Consider the following 21,089-nt stretch of genomic DNA (forward strand, 5'->3'; position numbering starts at 1 on the left):
AAATGAATGTTTAACACCCCACAAACTCCAATAAAAATAGAATGAATGAATGAATGAATGAATGAATGTTAAACAACACCCCACAAACTCCAATAAAAAGTAAAGTTCATTGAAATTAGCTATCAATATAATATATCATTTTACAGCATGCCAGCCATATTCTAGTCCTAATCATTTTGCCAGTTTCATTTAACGTAACTTTTTACTGTAACCCAACATCTCAATACTGAAAGAACAAAACTAAATCAGATACATACCACGAAGATCAATTTTGCCATTTTCATTTAACTTAATGTTTTACCGAACTCAACAAATCAACAATGAAATATTTCTATCTCGGAAGAACAAAACTAAATCAGATACACATCACGAACATCGATCTTACCTTGTTAAGGGCAAGCTTGAAACAAAGATAAAAGTAAAATACACAGAACCACAAAAGAAACGTGAATATTTTTAATAAATAATTTTTCTTCATGATACAATCAATTTGGTAAACACACAGTTGAAAAGGACCTGAAATCTTCACACAAAAACTAATGGGATTCGAACTGAATTATACAAAATAAATTAAAGAAAACTAAATTCATAGTAGTATTTTTGTTGTTGTTATAAGCAGGGTTATATTTTTAAAATTTGACTTGATCCATGGCTTTGACTAGGAATTTTAGCGTCGTTTTATTCCCCCAAAAGAGGGAATTTTCACTAGGAAGTTTAGCGTTGCTTTATTCCCCCAAAAGAGGGAATTTTCGCATCGCTTTATCCTCCAAAAAGAGGGAATTTTCACTAGGAATTTTAGCGTTGCTTTATTCCCCCCAAATGAGAAAATCTTCACTAGGAATATTAGTCACTTTATTCCCCAAAAAGAGGGAATTTTCAGTTTTATTTCAAAAACATCTTAACAAACAAAGTTAAATTTTACGAGTAATACTATACATATACTTGTAATGAGATAAATTATATCTGTTTTGTGTTATGAAATGTTATGGGAGAGGGAAGGGTTTTTTGTTAAGTGTTACATATCGATTTCAAAATATATTTGTATAGGACAATAACTAAAAGGAATATTTACATTCAGATTGGGAATCGTTTAGTCCAAAATTGGGAATAAAAAAACAACAGCCTTTTGTGAATGGTGGGGAATGATGCAGTCTAGAAACATAGGTGATAAAACTGAGTAACCATGAATAAGAATAAAGAAGAATATTTAGGGACACCTCAGTACATTTTAAACTATTACTGCTTCGTGTTTAACAAATGTTTACTTTGAAGCTAGGTCTAGCTAATAAAAAGGATGAGGGATCTACATGTAGCTTAGTCGATATAGCATTCACTTCAAGAGGTTAAATGTCATGACATATCTAACTGTATTGTAAATACATTGAATGTAATGTGCCACACTTTTATAAAATTATGTAATTATTGAATGGATAGATGGTACACTGGTTACATCAGTTTCAATAGAAAATGTTAACACTGTTGGCACTTGAAAATGATATGTTGCAAAGTAACCTTTAAATTACTGAAAGAAAGAAAGAAAGAAAGAAAGAAAGAAGAAAGAAAGATACAAAGAAAGAAACAAAGAAACAAAGAAAGAATAAATAAAGAAAGGAAAACACCAGATAAGCTTCTAACTTTATTTTGATTTCCTGAAAAGTGTTTTACAAAAAAACAAAGGCATGAATGCATACATGATTATATCATTACCGGTATATTATAACACTGTCATACTGGCACAATTTTTATATGAAAAAATATACAAATGTGGAGAGAAAAAAATCACACAAAACAACAATTCAGATCAAATTAAATCCACTTTGTAAAAATAATTTATTCGCAACAAGAAGAACCAAAAACAAAACAAGAGCTGAAATCAGATAAAAAGGTGAAAAATTGCATTCTTGATTTCAACATTTTTTTTTATAAACAAATGGCCGAACAGGTATTCTTATTAAAGTCAAATACATGAGACCAGACCAACAGAACATGGTAATTATTAAATTAAAAAAAAAAAAAAAAAAAAAAAAATCTAACATTTAACACTTAAATACAAAATAAATATAAAATTATTTTTAAAAAATACTTCGTAACATACATGAGTGGAAAAAAGATCTTGCTTCCCAATGTTAAAAGTAAAACAGTGCCCCCTTCCCAACGTTCAAACAGAGAATAATACATTTGTATGTGACCTACATTAGTGAATATAGCTAAAGGATAAAGAAGAATGAAATGCGGTAAAAAGAAAAATGATGTGTATTACTTATTCTAAATGGTTGAATAATAAAATATTCTTCAGACTGAAACTTTAACGAATGCCCGATGAATTATAGCCCGGTACAAACAGTACACAGGACTAGCTCTGGCACTTTTAATTTGGCGACACAATTTCATGTAATAATTGATGTTTTGTGAGTAAATGACTTGGTTTCTGTAATTTTTGAAGTCTAATGAATAATTTGGCAAAATTTTCTACACACCCAGAGCTAGCCCTAGTACATTAAGATACGGTACAGGATTTCTGTACATTAAGATACTGTATAGGATTTTTGTACATCAAGATATGGTACAGGATTTCTGTACATCACGATATGGTACAGGATTTCTGTACATCATGATATGGTACAAGATTTCTGTACATCAAGATATGGTACAGGATTTCTGTACATCACGATATGGTACAGGATTTCTGTACATCACGATATGGTACAGGATTTCTGTACATCACGATATGGTACAGGATTTCTGCATATTAAGATATCGTACAGGATTTCTGTACATCACAATATGGTACAGGATTTCTGCATATTAAGATATGGTACAGGATTTCTGTACATCACGATGTGGTACAGGATTTCTGCATATTAAGATATGCTACAGGATTTCTGTACATCACGATATGGTACAGGATTTCTGTACATCACTATATGGTACAGGATTTCTGCATATTAAGATATGCTACAGGATTTCTGTACATCACGATATGGTACAGGATTTCTGTACATCACGATATGGTACAGGATTTCTGCATATTAAGATATCATACAGGATTTCTGTACATCACAATACGGTACAGGATTTCTGCATATTAAGATATGCTACAGGATTTCTGTACATCAAACAGTGCATTGCTACAGAATGAGGCAAAAGGTGCAATGTTTGAAGTAGGTTTTTGTTTTGTAAATGTCTGTTACAGACTGCTGCAAGGCAACATCACCGACTTCCGTCTTCTTTCATCGTTTGTGTGTTGTGTGTGTTAGTAATCAGTGAATTTCTGTGAAGAAAAAATAGTTATTAATCAAATTAATACCTCTCAAAATAGACACTGGGTTAACGTGCTAAATTACTCAAGTCTAACTTCATTAGGGCCATTCTCAAAGAAATGTGTTCGCTGTAACAATATTATTATTTCTCATATGAGTCAATACGTTATATTTCAAAGTATATATTTCTTTTACAGTAAAATCTGTTGATACAGGCTATTAAGTAATCTAAAAGAAAATATGGCATTTAATTGCAGGTGGCCTCTATACAGAGGTATTTTAAAATATATTAATTTTAAATTAACATAAATTTTCAGTTTATTATTAATTATCAAAGGGATCTTCTAAACATGATCTCTTTGGAAGAAAATATAAATTTTTAAAGTAAAGTTTGCTTTGTTTAATGACACCACTAGAGCACATTGATTTATTAATGATTGGCTATTGGATGTCAAACATTTGGTAATTTTGACGTCTAGTCTTAGGGAAGAAACCTGCTACATTTTTCCATTAGTAGCAAGGGATCTTTTATATGCACCATCCCATACAGGATAGCACATACCACAGTCTTTAATATATCAGTCGGGGCACACTGACTAGAGCGAGAAATAGCCCAAAGGGCTCGATTTTTAAATACATAAATATCAGCAAAAATGAATCATTGTGAAATTCCATTTTATAACCAGGTGCTTCTAGTAGTTTTGCCGTTTATGTTTTTATTTTTTCAACATACATTTAGTCCCAAAAGTATTAAACCCCCCAAAACAAACCCAAAGTCAAAAAGATTTTTTCCGGGTCATTTGTGCTACAGCAAACATTTCATTTCAGGATGGCCCATCTTAAGATTGATCTACTCACCAGTTTGCCCTGCTGGATGTCTTTGAGTTGTTGTAGTTGCTTCTGGAGAGCTTCAATCTCCGCCTGTTTCTTTGCCTCCTGGGTCGCCTTCTTTTTCTAAACGGAAGAAAGGAATGTTTAACACCCCAACAGAGTGTTTAATCAGCCAACAGTAAAATTTGTCTAAACTGGGTCTTTAGTGTCAGAAGTTTGTACTGCCCGAGCGAGAGCAAGGGTAACACATGAATGCTAACACAAGTTTTATAACATCAGTATGACTCACATTCAAGTGAAATATTTATACAGAAATGATGTAAACCACTTTACAGCTGTTCTGGGTATTGCTATAACTTTGTATTTCAATCATGTTTACAGATCATTTTCAAAAACCAAACTTCTATATATTCTGTTAAAAAACAAATTTATAATGAATTGCATTAAATTAACATTTAATTACAAGTTTAACACTGAAAACAGAAAGTCGTAAATGTGAACTCTTTCAACTATGTGACGTCATTTTGTCTTTGCCTGTAACTCCTGCTTGGTGGGCTTTCTGAGACAGTATAAAACGTACCTGTAACTCCTGCTTGGTGGTCTTTCTGCGACAGTATAAAACGTACCTGTAACTCCTGCTTGGTGGGATTTCTGAGACAGTATAAAATGTACCTGTAACTCCTGCTTGGTGGGCTCTCTGAGACAGTATAAAACGTACCTGTAACTCCTGCTTGGTGGTCTTTCTGCGACAGTATAAAACATACCTGTAACTCCTGCTTGGTGGGCTTTGCGTGACAATATAAAACATACCTGTAACTCCTGCTTGGTGGGCTTGCGTGACAGTATAAAACGTACCTGTAACTCCTGCTTGGTGGGCTTTCCGTGGAACTATAAAACGTACCTGTAACTCCTGCTTGATGGGCTTTCCATGACAGAATAAAACGTACCTGTAACTCCTGCTTGGTGGGCTTTCCGTCGATGCGGTCGAAGTACTCGAAAAGCTGCCGCCACAGCGTGATCTTGCGCGTCTTGTCGTCGTCATGGGGCAGGTACTCCCTGACGGGTGCGCCCACATCCAGGTACAACTGCTTGATGATCCGCTCGGACACCTCGCGCACCTCCCCCGCATTGTGGTGCAGAGCTTCCACGCAAAACGTCATCAGGTTGTCAAGCGTTAGACCGCTGGCAAAATGAGAGGAGAGAGATGTTCGTTTTGAAAATAACATCTCAGTACCTTTTAAACTATAATGCATATTTGGTATCTAAAGTGTGCTTAGTTTTGAGTCTTAATCCAAAAAGGGGGCACTGGTGGAGCACTGGTTGCAACAAGAAATAGCCCAGTGGGCCCACCGATGGGGATCAATCCTAGAGCGCTGTACTACTGAGCTATGTCCCGCCCCAGAGGGGAGAGAGAAGACAGAACATACATGTTGTCCAGCGTTAAACCGCTGGCGAAATGAGAGGAAAGGGAAGTTTGTTTTTAATGCATAACGCCATCAAGATGTGAAGAGTTAAAGCGCTATGTAACGACAGAAAAGGGATGTTTGTTCTAAACACAGAATGTCATCAGGTTGTCCAGCGTTAGACCGATGGCGAAACGGGAGTAAAGGGAAGTTTGTAACACAGAACATCATCAGGTTGTCCAGTGTTAAACTGCTGGGGAAACAAGAGGAGAGCGATGTTTGTTTTTAAAATAACATCTCAGTCTGTTTTAAACTATCATCATTGATATTTGGTGTCTAAAGTGTGGTTAGTTTTGACACTTGATCCAAAAAGGTGGGGTCAGGAAGGGGACACACACACACACACACACACACACACACACACACACACACACACACACAGAGAGAGAGAGAGAGAGAGAGAGAGAGAGAGAGAAAGAGAAAGAGAGACACACACACACACACACATACAGAGAGACAAAGACAGATAAAGAGAGACAGAGAGGGAGAGGGAGAAAGAGAGGGAGAGGGAGAGGGAGAGAGAGAGAGAAAGAGAGACACACACACACACACACATACAGAGAGACAAAGACAGATAAAGAGATAGAGAGGGAGAGGGAGAGGGAGAAAGAGAGGGAGAGGGAGAGAGAGAGAAAGAGAGACACACACACACACAGAGAGAGAGACAAAGACAGATAAAGAGATAGAGAGGGAGAGGGAGAGGGAGAAAGAGAGGGAGAGGGAGAGAGAGAGAAAGAGACACACACACACACACACAGAGAGAGAGAGAGAGAGAGAGAGAGAGAGAGAGAGAGAGAGAGAGAGAGAGAGAGAGAGAGAGAGAGAGAGAGAGAGAGAGAGAGAAGAGAGAAAGAGAAAGAGAGACACACACACACACACACATACAGAGAGACAAAGACAGATAAAGAGAGACAGAGAGGGAGAGGGAGAAAGAGAGGGAGAGGGAGAGGGAGAGAGAGAGAGAAAGAGAGACACACACACACACACACACACAGAGAGACAAAGACAGATAAAGAGATAGAGGGAGAGGGAGAGGGAGAAAGAGAGGGAGAGGGAGAGAGAGAGAAAGAGAGACACACACACACACACAGAGAGAGAGAGAGAGAGAGAGAGAGAGAGAGAGAGAGAGAGAGAGAGAGAGAGAGAGAGAGAGAGAGAGAGAGAGAGAGAGAGAGAGAGAGAGAGAGAGAGAGAGAGAGAGAGAGACAGAGAGACAGAGACACTGATTATTAAAATAAAATAAAAACTGAGGGAGGTAAATGACTTGTATATAATTAGTATTAGAGTAGTAATTGGCCCTTTGAGATTAATTACTGAGCTTTCTCCCATGGGGATTTATCTTTCTTCCAGTTAATAAAACAACAAAAAATGAAGGTACTCTCAGTAATATCTAAAAAAGCAATAAAAGAACGACTTTAAGATTTATTTAGGTGATTCAACAGCTATTAAATAATGAATGAAATAAATGAATGGATGAATGAAATGAATGAAATGAATGAAATGAATGAATGGTTTAACATCATCTTAGAATAAACAGTATGGACTACTGGATGTCAAGCGAAGGATTACAGTAATGGCTTTAAACAAAACCAAGCTGGTTCACCCACCACATTTGTGACTGTTTAATGTTCATACTAAATTCTTGTAAAAATATATTTCCCTTCAATATATATATATTGACAAATGGCTCCTCCCTTCCATGTATATTGACAAAAGGCTTTTCCCTATAATATATATTGACAAATTGCTCCTCCCCTCCATGTATATCGACAAAAGGCTTTTCCCGTCCATGTATATCGTTAAAAGGCTCCTCCCCTCCAAGTATATCGACAAAAGACTCCTCCCCATCTGTACTGACAAAAGGTTCCTTTCCCCCCACCCATGTGTGCTGACACAAAACTTTTCCCTGCCATATATATTGATAAAAGGTTCCTCCCCCAGTGCATATTGGCAAAAGGCTCAGTGTTCTCTAGTGGTGTCATTAAACAAAAGTTTAACTTTAAAGTTCTCTTACCTTTCCATGTAAATTGACGTACAGGTAAAGGTTCCTCCTCCCACTATACATGTGTACTGACAAAAAGTTACCCACCTACCCATGTATATATATATGTATGTATATATAAGCCTTTTGTCAATATATATGGATGGGAGAAGCCTTTTGTAAATAAGTTATGAAGGAGTAGCCTTTTGTCAATACAGGGCGAGGGAGGAGCCTTCTGTGAATATACATGGAAAGAGGAGCCTTCTGTGAATATACATGGAAGGGAGGAGCCTTCTGTGAATGTACATGGAGGGGAGGAGTCTTCTGTGATTATACATGGAAGGGAGGAGCCTTCTGTGAATGTACATGGAAGGGAGGAGCCTTCTGTGAATGTACATGGAAGGGAGGCGCCTTCTGTGAATGTACATGGAGGGGGGAGCCTTCTGTGAATGTACATGGAGGGGAGGAGTCTTCTGTGAAATACATGGAAGGGGCCTTCTGTGAATGTACATGGAGGGGAGGAGCCTTCTGTGAATGTACATGGAGGGGAGAAGCCTTCCGTGAATGTACATGGAAGGAGGAGCCTTCCGTGAATGTACATGGAGGGGAGGAGCCTTCTGTGAATATACATGGAGGGGAGTAGCCTTCTGTGAATGTACATGGAGGGGAGAAGCCTTCTGTGAATGTACATGGAAGGAGGAGCCTTCCGTGAATGTACATGGAGGGGAGGAGCCTTCTGTAAATGTACATGGAGGGGAGGAGCCTTCTGTTAATAAGTCATGAAGGAGAAACCTTTTGTCAATACAGGTATATGGAGAGGAAGAATGTTAGCAATACACACAGGGCAGGAATCTCTTTGTCAACATATAATGGACAGGGTAAGAAACTTAATATTTTAACACAAATCCTGCTGTCAATACAAAGGCTACTCTTTAATACCGATTAGCGGCAAGATTTCCATTACATGCGCTTTCCCCCCAGCGGACGTGACAACACATACCATGACTTGTGATAGAACCGACGAGGAATGGCATAAAAGCCGGTGGGGACAGTGAGGGATGGCGATCCTTGGACCCACTTGATGCGGGGCGTGAGCTCCAACATTGAGCTACATCCCGCAGTGTATGAGTCGTCGTCACTAGACGTCTGCGCATACTCCAGTAACCACTTCCTAGGACACGGATAAGTACTAATTTAAAAAAAAAAGCAATATAACAAAAAAAAATAAAAAATTTTTTTTTTTTTTTTTTAAATGCCAAACCCCCAAGCATTTCTAAAGCAATACATGTCCCCTACCGGGCCCAACACATTTTCCTATCTCCTAAATCCAAGGGCCATAACTCTGTGTAATATTGTTAAATTGCCATAAACATCACACTTAATCTGTAACAGTACATGATAAAGCTAGATGCAAAATTTCAACTCAATATCTTGAGTCATTGTCAAAAAAAGTTATTGTCCGAAACAAATTGTTAACAACTACGAAAAATTATTCTCCTACCTTTAATTGCCGTTAGATTTCCTCCAAAGTTTGTCCAGACACAAATCTTGAAAAAACCATTACAATGACACAGATTCCACATACCAGATGCTAACCATGTCATCTATATCGACTTCGCTGAGAGCGCATTGGGAAAAAAGCATGTAATTTTGTATCAGCTGCCATTTTGACTTTTTATGGAATATTCTTCAAGAGGGGTGACAGGATAGGACTTAATCTAACAACGTCATAACATGTTATGATATAAAAGCAAATGTGACGACGTCATATTATTATTATTTTTTTATTATTATTATTATTATTAGTATTTTAATGATACCACTAGAGATCATCGATTTCATAGTAATTGTGTCACATTCTTTGGAGGTTTTCACCCCTCTTGAAAAATATTCCATAAACAAGCAACATGGCAGACAGCAGAAAACTGCATGTATTTTTTCCTATGCAATCTCAGCAAAGACAATATCGGCGACATCGTTGCAGTCTCGTGTGTGGAATCTGTATATTTGTAGTGGGGTTTTTACGATTTGTGTCTGGACAAACTTTGTAGAAAATCTAACGGCAATTAAAGGTAGGAGAGTAATTTTTTGTAGTTATTAACAATTTGGTTCGGACAATAGGAAAACAAGTTTTGGTATCTCATAAGTTCAAGGGCCATAATTCTGTCAAAAATGGCTAAATTAATTTCATTGAAGGCGGAAGGAAATGTTTTATTTAACAACACACTCAACACATTTTATTTATGGTTATATAGCATCAGACATATGGTTAAGGACCACAGATATTCAGAGAAGAAACCTGCTGTCGCCACTTCATGGGCTACTCTTTTCGATTAGCAGCAAGGAATCTTTTATATACACCATCCCACAGACAGGATAACACATACCACGGCCTTTGATATACCAGTCGTGGTGCACTGGCTGGAGTGAGAAATAGCCCAATGGGCCCACCAACGGGGATCGATCCCAGACCAACCGCGCATCAAGCAAGCACTGTACCATTGAGCTACGTCCTGCCCCTAATTTCCATGAAAGTCAAACTTGATCTGTAACAGTACATGATAAAGCTATACACAAAATATGAAAACTATATTTGGGATAGACGGACGGATGGACAGACATACAGACAGATAAGACAGAAGGACGGAGATAAAAAACTAGTCCCCTTCGATTGGATCAGTATGGGACTAACAACATTCTGTGACAAATAAATGATTCAATAGCTGTTCAATGAATGAATGAATAAAATGAATGAATGAATAAAATGAATGAATGAATTTGAAATTTATCAGGATTAAAGAGGTTTTAGTTTGTTGCACTTTGACAAAAAACTAAAAAACTAACCACCACAATTTTTTTTAGAAGTTATACAGATAGAAAAAAAAACACAGGCTTCAATGACAGACACACAGATATTGACAGAGAAAGGTTCAAGAGAAAGATTAGTGTGTTGTACTTGTTAGACAGTCTGTGGTCACTGTACAGATATTAATGACAGAGAAATAGAGAGAGGATTCAAGAGAAAGATCAGTGTGTTGTACTTGTTAGACAGCCCGTGGTCGCTGTACAGGTATTAATGACAGAGAAATAGAGAAAGGTTCAAGAGTAAGATCAGTGTGTTGTACTTGTTAGACAGTCTGTGGTCGCTGTACAGTTATTAATGACAGAGAAATAGAGAAAGGTTCAAGAGTAAGATCAGTGTGCTGTACTTGCTAAGACAGCCCGTGGTCACTGTACAGGTATTAATGACAGAGAAATAGAGAAAGGTTCAAGAGTAAGATCAGTGTGCTGTACTTGCTAAGACAGCCCGTGGTCACTGTACAGGTATTAATGACAGAGAAATAGAGAAAGGTTCAAGAGTAAGATCAGTCTGGTGTACTTGTTAGACAGCCCGTGGTCACTGTACAGGTATTAATGACAGAGAAACAGAGAAAGGTTCAAGAGAAAGATCAGTGTGTTGTACTTGTTAGACAGCCCGTGGTCGCTGTACAGTTATTAATGACAGAGAAATAGAGAAAGGTTCAAGAGTAAGATCAGTGTGCTGTACTTGCTAAGACAGCCCGTGGTCACTGTACAGGTATTAATGACAGAGAAACAGAGAAAGGTTCAAGAGAAAGATCAGTGTGTTGTACTTGTTAGACAGCCCGTGATCACTGTACAGGTATTAATGACAGAGAAACAGAGAACAGAGTAAGATCAGTCTGGTGTCTTGTTAACAGCCCGTGGTCGCTGTACAGTTAAGATCAGTTGGTGTACTTGTTAGACAGCCCGTGGTCGCTGTACAGTTATTAATGACAGAGAAACAGAGAAAGGTTCAAGAGAAAGATCAGTGTGTTGTACTTGTTAGACAGCCCGTGATCACTGTACAGTTATTAATGACAGAGAAACAGAGAAAGGTTCAAGAGTAAGATCAGTGTGTTGTACTTGTTAGACAGCCCGTGATCACTGTACAGGTATTAATGACAGAGAAACAGAGAAAGGTTCAAGAGAAAGATCAGTGTGTTGTACTTGTTAGACAGCCCGTGATCACTGTACAGGTATTAATGACAGAGAAACAGAGAAAGGTTCAAGAGTAAGATCAGTATGGTGTACTTGTTAGACAGCCCGTGATCACTGTACAGGTATTAATGACAGAGAAACAGAGAAAGGTTCAAGAGTAAGATCAGTGTGTTGTACTTGTTAGACAGCCCGTGGTCACTGTACAGGTATTAATGACAGAGAAACAGAGAAAGGTTCAAGAGTAAGATCAGTCTGGTGTACTTGTTAGACAGCCCGTGGTCACTGTACAGTTATTAATGACAGAGAAACAGAGAAAGGTTCAAGAGTAAGATCAGTCTGGTGTACTTGTTAGACAGCCCGTGGTCACTGTACAGATATTAATGACAGAGAAATAGAGAAAGGTTCAAGAGAAAGATCAGTGTGTTGTACTTGTTAGACAGCCCGTGGTCAATGTACAGTTATTAATGACAGAGAAACAGAGAAAGGTTCAAGAGTAAGATCAGTATGGTGTACTTGTTAGACAGCCCGTGGTCACTGTACAGATATTAATGACAGAGAAATAGAGAAAGGTTCAAGAGAAAGATCAGTGTGTTGTACTTGTTAGACAGCCCGTGGTCACTGTACAGATATTAGTGACAGAGAAACAGAGAAAGGTTCAAGAGTAAGATCAGTCTGGTGTACTTGTTAGACAGCCCGTGGTCACTGTACAGATATTAGTGACAGAGAAACAGAGAAAGGTTCAAGAGTAAGATCAGTCTGGTGTACTTGTTAGACAGCCCGTGGTCACTGTACAGATATTAATGACAGAGAAATAGAGAAAGGTTCAAGAGAAAGATAATGACAGAGAAACAGAGAAAGGTTCAAGAGTAAGATCAGTCTGGTGTACTTGTTAGACAGCCCGTGGTCACTGTACAGATATTAATGACAGAGAAACAGAGAAAGGTTCAAGAGTAAGATCAGTATGGTGTACTTGTTAGACAGCCCGTGGTCACTGTACAGGTATTAATGACAGAGAAATAGAGAAAGGTTCAAGAGAAAGATCAGTGTGTTGTACTTGTTAGACAGCCCGTGGTCAATGTACAGTTATTAATGACAGAGAAATAGAGAAAGGTTCAAGAGTAAAATCAGTCTGTTGTACTTGTTAGACAGCCCGTGGTCACTGTACAGATATTAGTGACAGAGAAACAGAGAAAGGTTCAAGAGTAAGATCAGTCTGGTGTACTTGTTAGACAGCCCGTGGTCACTGTACAGATATTAATGACAGAGAAACAGAGAAAGGTTCAAGAGTAAGATCAGTATGGTGTACTTGTTAGACAGCCCGTGGTCAATGTACAGATATTAATGACAGAGAAATAGAGAAAGGTTCAAGAGTAAGATCAGTATGGTGTACTTGTTAGACAGCCTGTGGTCGCTGTACAGTTATTAATGACAGAGAAACAGAGAAAGGTTCAAGAGAAAGATCAGTATGGTGTACTTGTTAGACAGCCCGTGGTCGCTGTACAGCTGTTCTACGATCTCGCAGTGACTCTCGGCTAGCCGTGGAGCCATCGACACCTTGATGGGTTTAATACACTCATGAAGAACCGCATTGGTCGGCTGGAAAACCAAACGTAACTGTTAATCACATGACTGTAATATGGTAGTCTACATGTATTTCGAATGACGACAATGGATGGATTTTGTTTTAATTACAAATATCTTTCGGGCATGATTTAGAAAAGAAAAAAAAGAAAAAAAAAAAACTTTCATAAGCATAGCCATTCTATAAAAAGAAATTTTACAAAATATTAGAGATGGCCCCAACGAGATCAATTGACCAGTAAGTATTTTGAGTGCTGCTAAAGCAATACATGTCCCCCTAACAAAAACGTCCAGAAAACTAATTTTCATATCTCCTAAGTTAATGGGGTATAACTGTGAAAAATGGGTAAACTGCAATGAAAGTCACTTGATCTGTAACTGTACATGATTAGGTTATACGCAAAATTTCAGCTCAACATCTTGAGGCACTGCAAAAAAATATACATGTGACAGACAGATGTAGATAAAACTATATCTCTATTCAGTCCATGACGACCTAATATTCAGTTTGGCAACCCAGGGAACATTTTGTTTTCAAAATCTTGATTAGAAATATTTCTAGTCAACTAAAAATTGGTTAGCAACTTCTGTTTAATGTTTTACATTTGTGTAGCGATCTTTGAAACTTACATAGCTAACCATGACGCAATACTGAACAAAACGTTCCCTGCAACCTCACTGAGTTCCTGTGCCCGTGCTCATAAAACCTTTAGATTCCAGACTCAATCTTTAATGACGTCACACCCATACAATTTGTATGGCGTTGCCATGACGTTACTGTCTCAGACTCCAATAGAGTCTTGAGTCTAGACTCTAAACATTTTATAAGTAACAGGCCTGGTTGTCTCCACCACAAAATATTTAAAACAGACAGTTAAGTAAAGCTGATTTGTTATTTTTCAAATTCAAAGAATATAACGTTAAATTTAAATAGGTATTTAACTGCAGCTAAGGACTTGATGGATATGAAAGACAAAACCCAGTGATCAACACAAAAGGATGACATACCTTCACTTCTGGGAGTTTTGCTATCTCAAAGATGGTCTTCTTGGCATCATCTCTGTTCCGTATAGCCTAAAACAAACAGTCAATAGTCAGACACGTGTCTATACAAACTGGCTTTGAGAAGAAAAAAAAATCTACATGGTCGGTTCACAAGAATCAACATTTTCACAAGGAATAATAAAAGTAATAAAACTAATAGCAAATTAATGTAAAAATTATCATATAGTGCTCATGTGTGCTCAGCATATAGCCTCAGTCTGTACAGTAACTTACAGTGTCTCCTGATTTGTGTAGAAGATTGGGAATCGTTTTCTCCACTGCGTACGTTACTTCTTGTTTGGGCAATCTGAAATATAAAAAGTTTGTTTTGTTTAACGACAACACTGAAGCCCATTGATTCATTAATCATCGGCTATTGGATGTCAAACATTTGGTAATAATGACTCATAGTCATCAGAGGAAACCAGCTACATTTTTTCTAATGCAGCAAGGGATCTTTTATATGCACTTTCCCACAGACAGGAAAGCACATACCGCAGCCTTTGTCCAGTTGTGGTGTACTGGTTGGAACGAGAATCTAAAATAAGGACAAGGTTTATATACATACCAATAAAACACTTTTAAAGGAAATTTCTAACATTTTCAAAGCGAGTCACTAAACACATCAACTTTGATTATATTTAAATTCACTATTATTAGCACATTATCAACAGGCTATACAATTATTTACTTGCAGCTCATATTCCCACACAAGCATTGACTAACTAACTGACAACCAGACTAGTGGGTCCACTCAATACTTTCTCTTGAAATGCTTGTAAAAGATAAATCAACCTCCACTGAAGGGATTCGAACCATGGACCCTCTGTGCACAAGTTCAGCACTGTACATACCAAGTTACATAATAGTGAAATTCCCACTAGTTACTGCGAGAAGGACCACTAATTTATACCAAGAGTACTACATGTTTTTTTGTCTAAATAAGGAAATACCTGTGTTTTGGGACAAAGTCTCGTAACATCATCTTCAAAAGATGGAGGGCGGCTTTGAACACCTGAAAACAGTGAAGAACAGTTGGTATAGTCTTAAAATGCAGTCGTGGTGATGTTTGTAAGACAGGAATCAAACACATGACCCTGAAATGCGTCTGTGACATACCTTGCATATCACAACGGGGTTCAAAATTAACAGTTTTATTACATAGTTTTATGTATTCAATGCTGAATATTATGAAACCTGCACCCTTGTAGCTTTTTCAAATTAAGATTAGCCAGTTAGTGTATTAAACGGGTGGTTCGCCATTACCACTTTTATTAAATGTGTCTACTGCAAGTGACCGTTGGTATATGCAAAACCAAATGATTAGTGATATGTGTGTTTGTGTGTGCGTGCGTGTGTCCAAGACCTCCCTATGAACAAAATTGAGGGGAGTGATTATCTGCAAAGGAGAGACCTCAAAAAGGAGAAACCTCTAAAAAGTACTCTCCTTGAATTTCTCTAGTGGTATCCACTAGACCTCATTGAGATATTAATCATCAGCCAATGGATGTTAAACATTTGGTAATTTTGATTTTGGTTTTTCGAAAGGAAACCTGCTAAAAAAAAATCCATTAGTAGCAAGGGATCTTTTATATGCACCATTCCACAGACAGGATAGCACATACCACAACCTTTGATATACCAGTCGTGGAGCACTGGCTGGAATGAGAAATACCCCAACAGGCCCACAGACGGGAATCGATCCTAAAGTGACCAGGCAACAGCCTTCACCACTGGGCTACATCCTGCCCCTGACAGAAAGACAGAGACAAGGCCTATAGTCCCCTATGGTTGGACTGGTAGGACACTAATAAGAAAGACAGAGACAAGGCCTATAGTCCCCTATGGTTGGACTGGTAGGACACTAATAAGAAAGACAGAGACAAGGCCTATAGTCCCCTATGGTTGGACTGGTAGGACACTAATAAGAAAGACAGAGACAAGGCCTATAGTCCCCTATGGTTGGACTGGTAGGACACTAATAAGAAAGACAGAGACAAGGCATATAGTCCCCTATGGTTGGACTGGTAGGACACTAATAAGAAAGACAGAGACAAGGCATATAGTCCCCTATGGTTGGACTGGTAGGACACTAATAAGAAAGACAGAGACAAGGCATATAGTCCCCTATGGTTGGACTGGTAGGACACTAATAAGAAAGACAGAGACAAGGCATATAGTCCCCTATGGTTGGACTGGTAGGACACTAATAAGAAAGACAGAGACAAGGCATATAGTCCCCTATGGTTGGACTGGTAGGACACTAATAAGAAAGACAGAGACAAGGCATATAGTCCCCTATGGTTGGACTGGTAGGACACTAATAAGAAAGACAGAGACAAGGCATATAGTCCCCTATGGTTGGACTGGTAGGACACTAATAAGAAAGACAGAGACAAGGCATATAGTCCCCTATGGTTGGACTGGTAGGACACTAATAAGAAAGACAGAGACAAGGCATATAGTCCCCTATGGTTGGACTGGTAGGACACTAATAAGAAAGACAGAGACAAGGCATATAGTCCCCTATGGTTGGACTGGTAGGACACTAATAAAACTGACTGGAAATATGAAAATATTGGTTTAACTTACCGCATACACTTTGTCATCAATGGCCCTCTTCACAAGGAACACAGCAGCCCTGAACATGGATTTAGCCTCGTCCTTGGATACAGACGTGGGCAGCATTTCGAGCTGTTTGTACACGGCCAATAAACTGTCCTCTCGAAATGACCACGTCTTCGAGTAGGCTTTCGACACCTAGGAAATAGGAATGAGTATTATGATAATTGTTTGTATCCTGATATATCACGTGGGTATTAAGATAAGCAGGGTTTTTGCCAGAGGGTACGAAGAGTAAAATTATGTACCCTAAAATCTGTTAAAAACTGTTTAAATGTTTATAATTTTTTGAAAGATTATAGTAAGTGAACTGCTGTTTAAAATTTGTCACAAAGTACATGGAATACAGTGTCCATTATCAAAATATTTCAAACTCATAATCACCTAGTATGGACACTTATAATCATATTTGTTTTCATTATGTATCCTCAAATTACATACAGCCAGCAACCCTGATAAGTATTATCATATATTATTTACAACAGCATCCATTAAGTTTAAGAAAGGTTTTTAACCCCCCAAAAAAACAACCATGATACAAGCTGATGTTTATTATTTGAAACCCGAAATATCTGGATCACTTTAGCGTACTTAAGCTTATTAATTTGTCTGAAAAATTAAATATCTGGTAGCTTGTACATGTAAGAAATCATTTCCTCACTTTCTAACTAAAACACACAATGTCAGGTGCATATCTGTCTTTCATTATTTTGCTAACCTCTGAATTCCATTATTACTTGCCCATGTGTGTGTGTTTTAATATATTAAGCCGTGTCCGAAATAATCACATTGGGGAAGGAGTCAAATGCTAATGTAGTTAGATAAAATAAATGTAATTTTTTTTACAGATAATTTTTTTGGGGGTAAAGTTTAGATTAATGCTATAGAAGGAAATTTACCAAAGGTTGACCGAAAATATCAATTGCTGACGATGCATCTCGCAAATCTTTCTCCGTCATAGGTTCAACTTCCTCTGAAACCGAAAACAGCAAATAAATAAGTATTTAACTATGTAGAGAAAAACCCTGCTGCAGATGGAGACATGGAAATGTTTTATTTAACAACGCACTCATCACATTTTATTTACGGTTATATGGTGTCAGACATATGGTTACGAATCACACAGATATTGAGGTAGGAAACCCGCTGTCCCTACTTCCTGGGCTACAAGGGATATTTCATATGCACCATCCCATACAGGATAGAACATACCACAGCCTTTGGTGTACCAGTCGTGCTGCACTGGCTGGAGCGAGAAATAGCCCAATGGGACCACCAACAGGGATTGATCCTAAACCGACCGCACATCAAGCGAGCACTTTACCACTGGGCTACGTCTCGCCCAGAGACAAGGACAGACATGTTGAGGTGGTTAACTAAAGATGTCATAACAAGAGTGAACGAAGAATGTCAAAGAGAAGAACAAGCTGATCTCAGTACTATAATTAACCTGATACAACTCCCTCACAATAACTCATCATCGTGCCAAAACTACTCTGGTACAATAGTGTGTGTTACATCGATATTATTTCTCTCTTAAACAAATGGGTTTTTTCAATACAACTAGTTCTTCATGGAAACACAAACTACCAATTATTCATACTCGGTAATATCCTAAGCTGTATTCACACAAGGAAAAAGGACAATTAATCAATGGGTAAAGTAAACATTTTTGTTGTTTAACACCACCACTAGAGCACATTGATTTATTACTCATCAGCTATTGGACATCAAACAATTTGATAATTCTGACATATAGTCTTGGATAGGAAACCTAGAGGCACTGATTTTCCGCGATCGTGGAAATACCTATCTGAAACGGAATTCCCGATTTTTTTCCAAAACATTATTTAACTTTAAATAGCGCATTTGATTAATTAAAATGTATTTTTCGAACTAGAAACTATGGACACTGACATCTGCCTGTGCTATGCTACGACACTAGTACCTTTGTATGTTACGCCAAATGTATCTAGACGTTTTACCAGTCGTGTTTTCTTCGCTTATTCCCGTCGATTTAACGGGAAAAACCGAACATTGTGAGCTAAAATTGTCCGCTATTTACTCAAGTGAAAGATATATTATGTTATGTTTGCTTATTAATTTTTAACATTTGCGGCATTGCCATATTTCCGATCTCACAAAGGAATGCAGTAATTGCATATTGTATGCCAGGCTTTGTTAAAAATAAATTATACAAGGGAAGTGGTTTATAGTGTGATCGTTTGTAATTATTTTCCCGATCATATCGTAAAGAAAACTGAAAATGTCCGAAGTCTGTGTCGTGGTGTATTCGTGTTTAAATTTAAACCAAAAATAAATACAAACTACTGACATGTTTTGCCTCATTGCATATTTATTTATTTTATACCAGCAATTAATTGCGGTGTGTGTGTGTGTGTGTGTGTGTGTGTGTGTGTGTGTGTGAAACAAAAACAGAATTTGTTTAATACTGAAACGGAAAAAAACCCGGAATTTGTAACATTATGAAACGGAAAAGGGAAAAATCTGAAACGGAAAATCAGTGCCTCTAGAAACCTACAAAATTTTCCCATTAGTAACAAGGGATCTTTTACATGTCCCATCTCACAGCCTTTGATATTTCCAGTTCTGTTGTACTGGCTGGAATGAGAAATAGCCAAATGAGTCCACAGATGGGGATCAATCCTAGACCGACTGCGCATCAAGCGAGAGCCTTACCAGAGGGTTATGTCCCACCCTTCCATGGACTGATTCAAACGTGAGTCATATGGTTATAATCTTCCACACGTTTTTGGCATCCACATCACTGTGTGTGTGTGTGTGTGCACGCGTGTGCGTGCATGCATGTGTGTGTATGTGTGTATATGTGTGTGTATATGGGTGTGTGTATGTGTATGTGTATATGTGTGTATGTGTGTGTGTAAATTTGTGTGTCTATGTGTGTGTGTGTGTGTGTGTGTATGTGTATGTGTGAGTAATGCAAATGGTGAAAAGTCAGGTTAACATACAAAAAGAAATACTTGCGTAGAAAACCTACCTATAGCATCGGAATCTGTTGTTTCTGGCAGATCAAGTTCATCAAGAATCGGGGCTGGCCTGAAAAAAAAACAAAATAAATATTAAGTAATAAATAAATAAATAAATAACAATTTTAAGTAAATATAGTAATTAAAGTTGTATTATATTTTTTCTGCAGCAACACAAGTTTGTTAATTTCTCGATGAACATCAAAAATAACATTGTCAGTGAACGTCATTTACTTGATATTGGTACTTTGTCTTTCTGGGTACTAAGCATTATTGCATAAGATCCAAACAAATAATTCAAAATAAAATTAGAATTTTATAAGGATTGCCTTTTATTTCTTTTACACAGTTTTCAAATGATTTTGTTTTAATACCCTGATGAATGTAAAGAAATAACAGACAATCCTTAAAAAGATTTTAAAAGTTATCATTTACCTGGTTAATATCAGATTCTGGTAAACCACACACACACACACACCTCTCACCCCCCCCCCCCCCCAACCTCACACCCACCCACACTCACACACACACAAACACCATGTATATAAAAAAATTTTATACAAAAGGGATTTAAACAGATCGTAAAGAACAATGATTATTATTATTATATATGTGTGCATAAAAGCTTAAAATAAAGAATTTAACTCCATAACTATCATTTAACACAACTGTTAAAAAGTCAGAAGTTCTATGAGTTTTAGCATTAAGAGCCACTATGTTTGCACACAATGGCACACTTCTGCATGAAAAGGTATTTTGAAGCAATTTTTATGTCAAAATAAATTATATAAAAATTATCACAATATCAAGACAATCACATGTATGTAGTAAGTTTAAGTCAATCAATATATTTAGTAATTAAATCACATGCAAAAAATCAATACAGGTTGAACATGGAAATGCGTTGTTACATATTTACAGATCTCATGGTCTAATGGTAATTATTACATACCTGTTCAATCTTACTACAGTGATAAAGACATTTTGAAACTGTATGATAAATGTATTTTGTATCACATATATGTGCAAATTGGACCGGAACTTTTAAATGGGGAATTCCCTTTTTATTTTTACTGCAGTTAGTGCCTTTTATTTACTGACGTCATATCTGATTTACAAATGACGTCACATCGTATTTGAAACATTACACAAGGCTGCTGTAGAGTATGATTCTTAACGCTAAGGAAATCCATGAAAGGAGTTTTGATCATAGATTTAACAAAGTGTTGTTAAGACTTTAAATTAAAAAACGATTTTGTAAAACATAAAAGAAGGTATGTAATAAATACAGGACTTCACA

At 37.4% G+C, this 21,089-nt stretch overlaps 1 protein-coding gene across 1 annotated transcript in view; it reads right to left on the minus strand.

Annotated features, from left to right (window-relative positions):
* The window catches only part of LOC121389844 (centrosomal protein of 104 kDa-like), a 53,401-nt gene that overhangs the window by 7,045 nt on the left and 25,267 nt on the right, over positions 1-21,089 (minus strand). Inside the window, exons 17-27 of the mRNA XM_041521492.1 lie at positions 19,801-19,859; positions 17,681-17,754; positions 16,752-16,919; positions 15,113-15,174; positions 14,394-14,466; positions 14,124-14,189; positions 13,009-13,130; positions 8,536-8,724; positions 5,039-5,273; positions 4,119-4,214; positions 386-400 (exon numbers count right to left, since the gene is read on the minus strand). Coding sequence (XP_041377426.1) covers positions 386-400; positions 4,119-4,214; positions 5,039-5,273; positions 8,536-8,724; positions 13,009-13,130; positions 14,124-14,189; positions 14,394-14,466; positions 15,113-15,174; positions 16,752-16,919; positions 17,681-17,754; positions 19,801-19,859 — 1,159 coding nt within the window. The remainder of the gene's footprint in view (positions 1-385; positions 401-4,118; positions 4,215-5,038; positions 5,274-8,535; positions 8,725-13,008; positions 13,131-14,123; positions 14,190-14,393; positions 14,467-15,112; positions 15,175-16,751; positions 16,920-17,680; positions 17,755-19,800; positions 19,860-21,089) is intronic.

The sequence above is a fragment of the Gigantopelta aegis genome, chromosome 15 (assembly GCF_016097555.1).
Source record: "Gigantopelta aegis isolate Gae_Host chromosome 15, Gae_host_genome, whole genome shotgun sequence".
Classification (NCBI taxonomy): domain Eukaryota; kingdom Metazoa; phylum Mollusca; class Gastropoda; order Neomphalida; family Peltospiridae; genus Gigantopelta; species Gigantopelta aegis.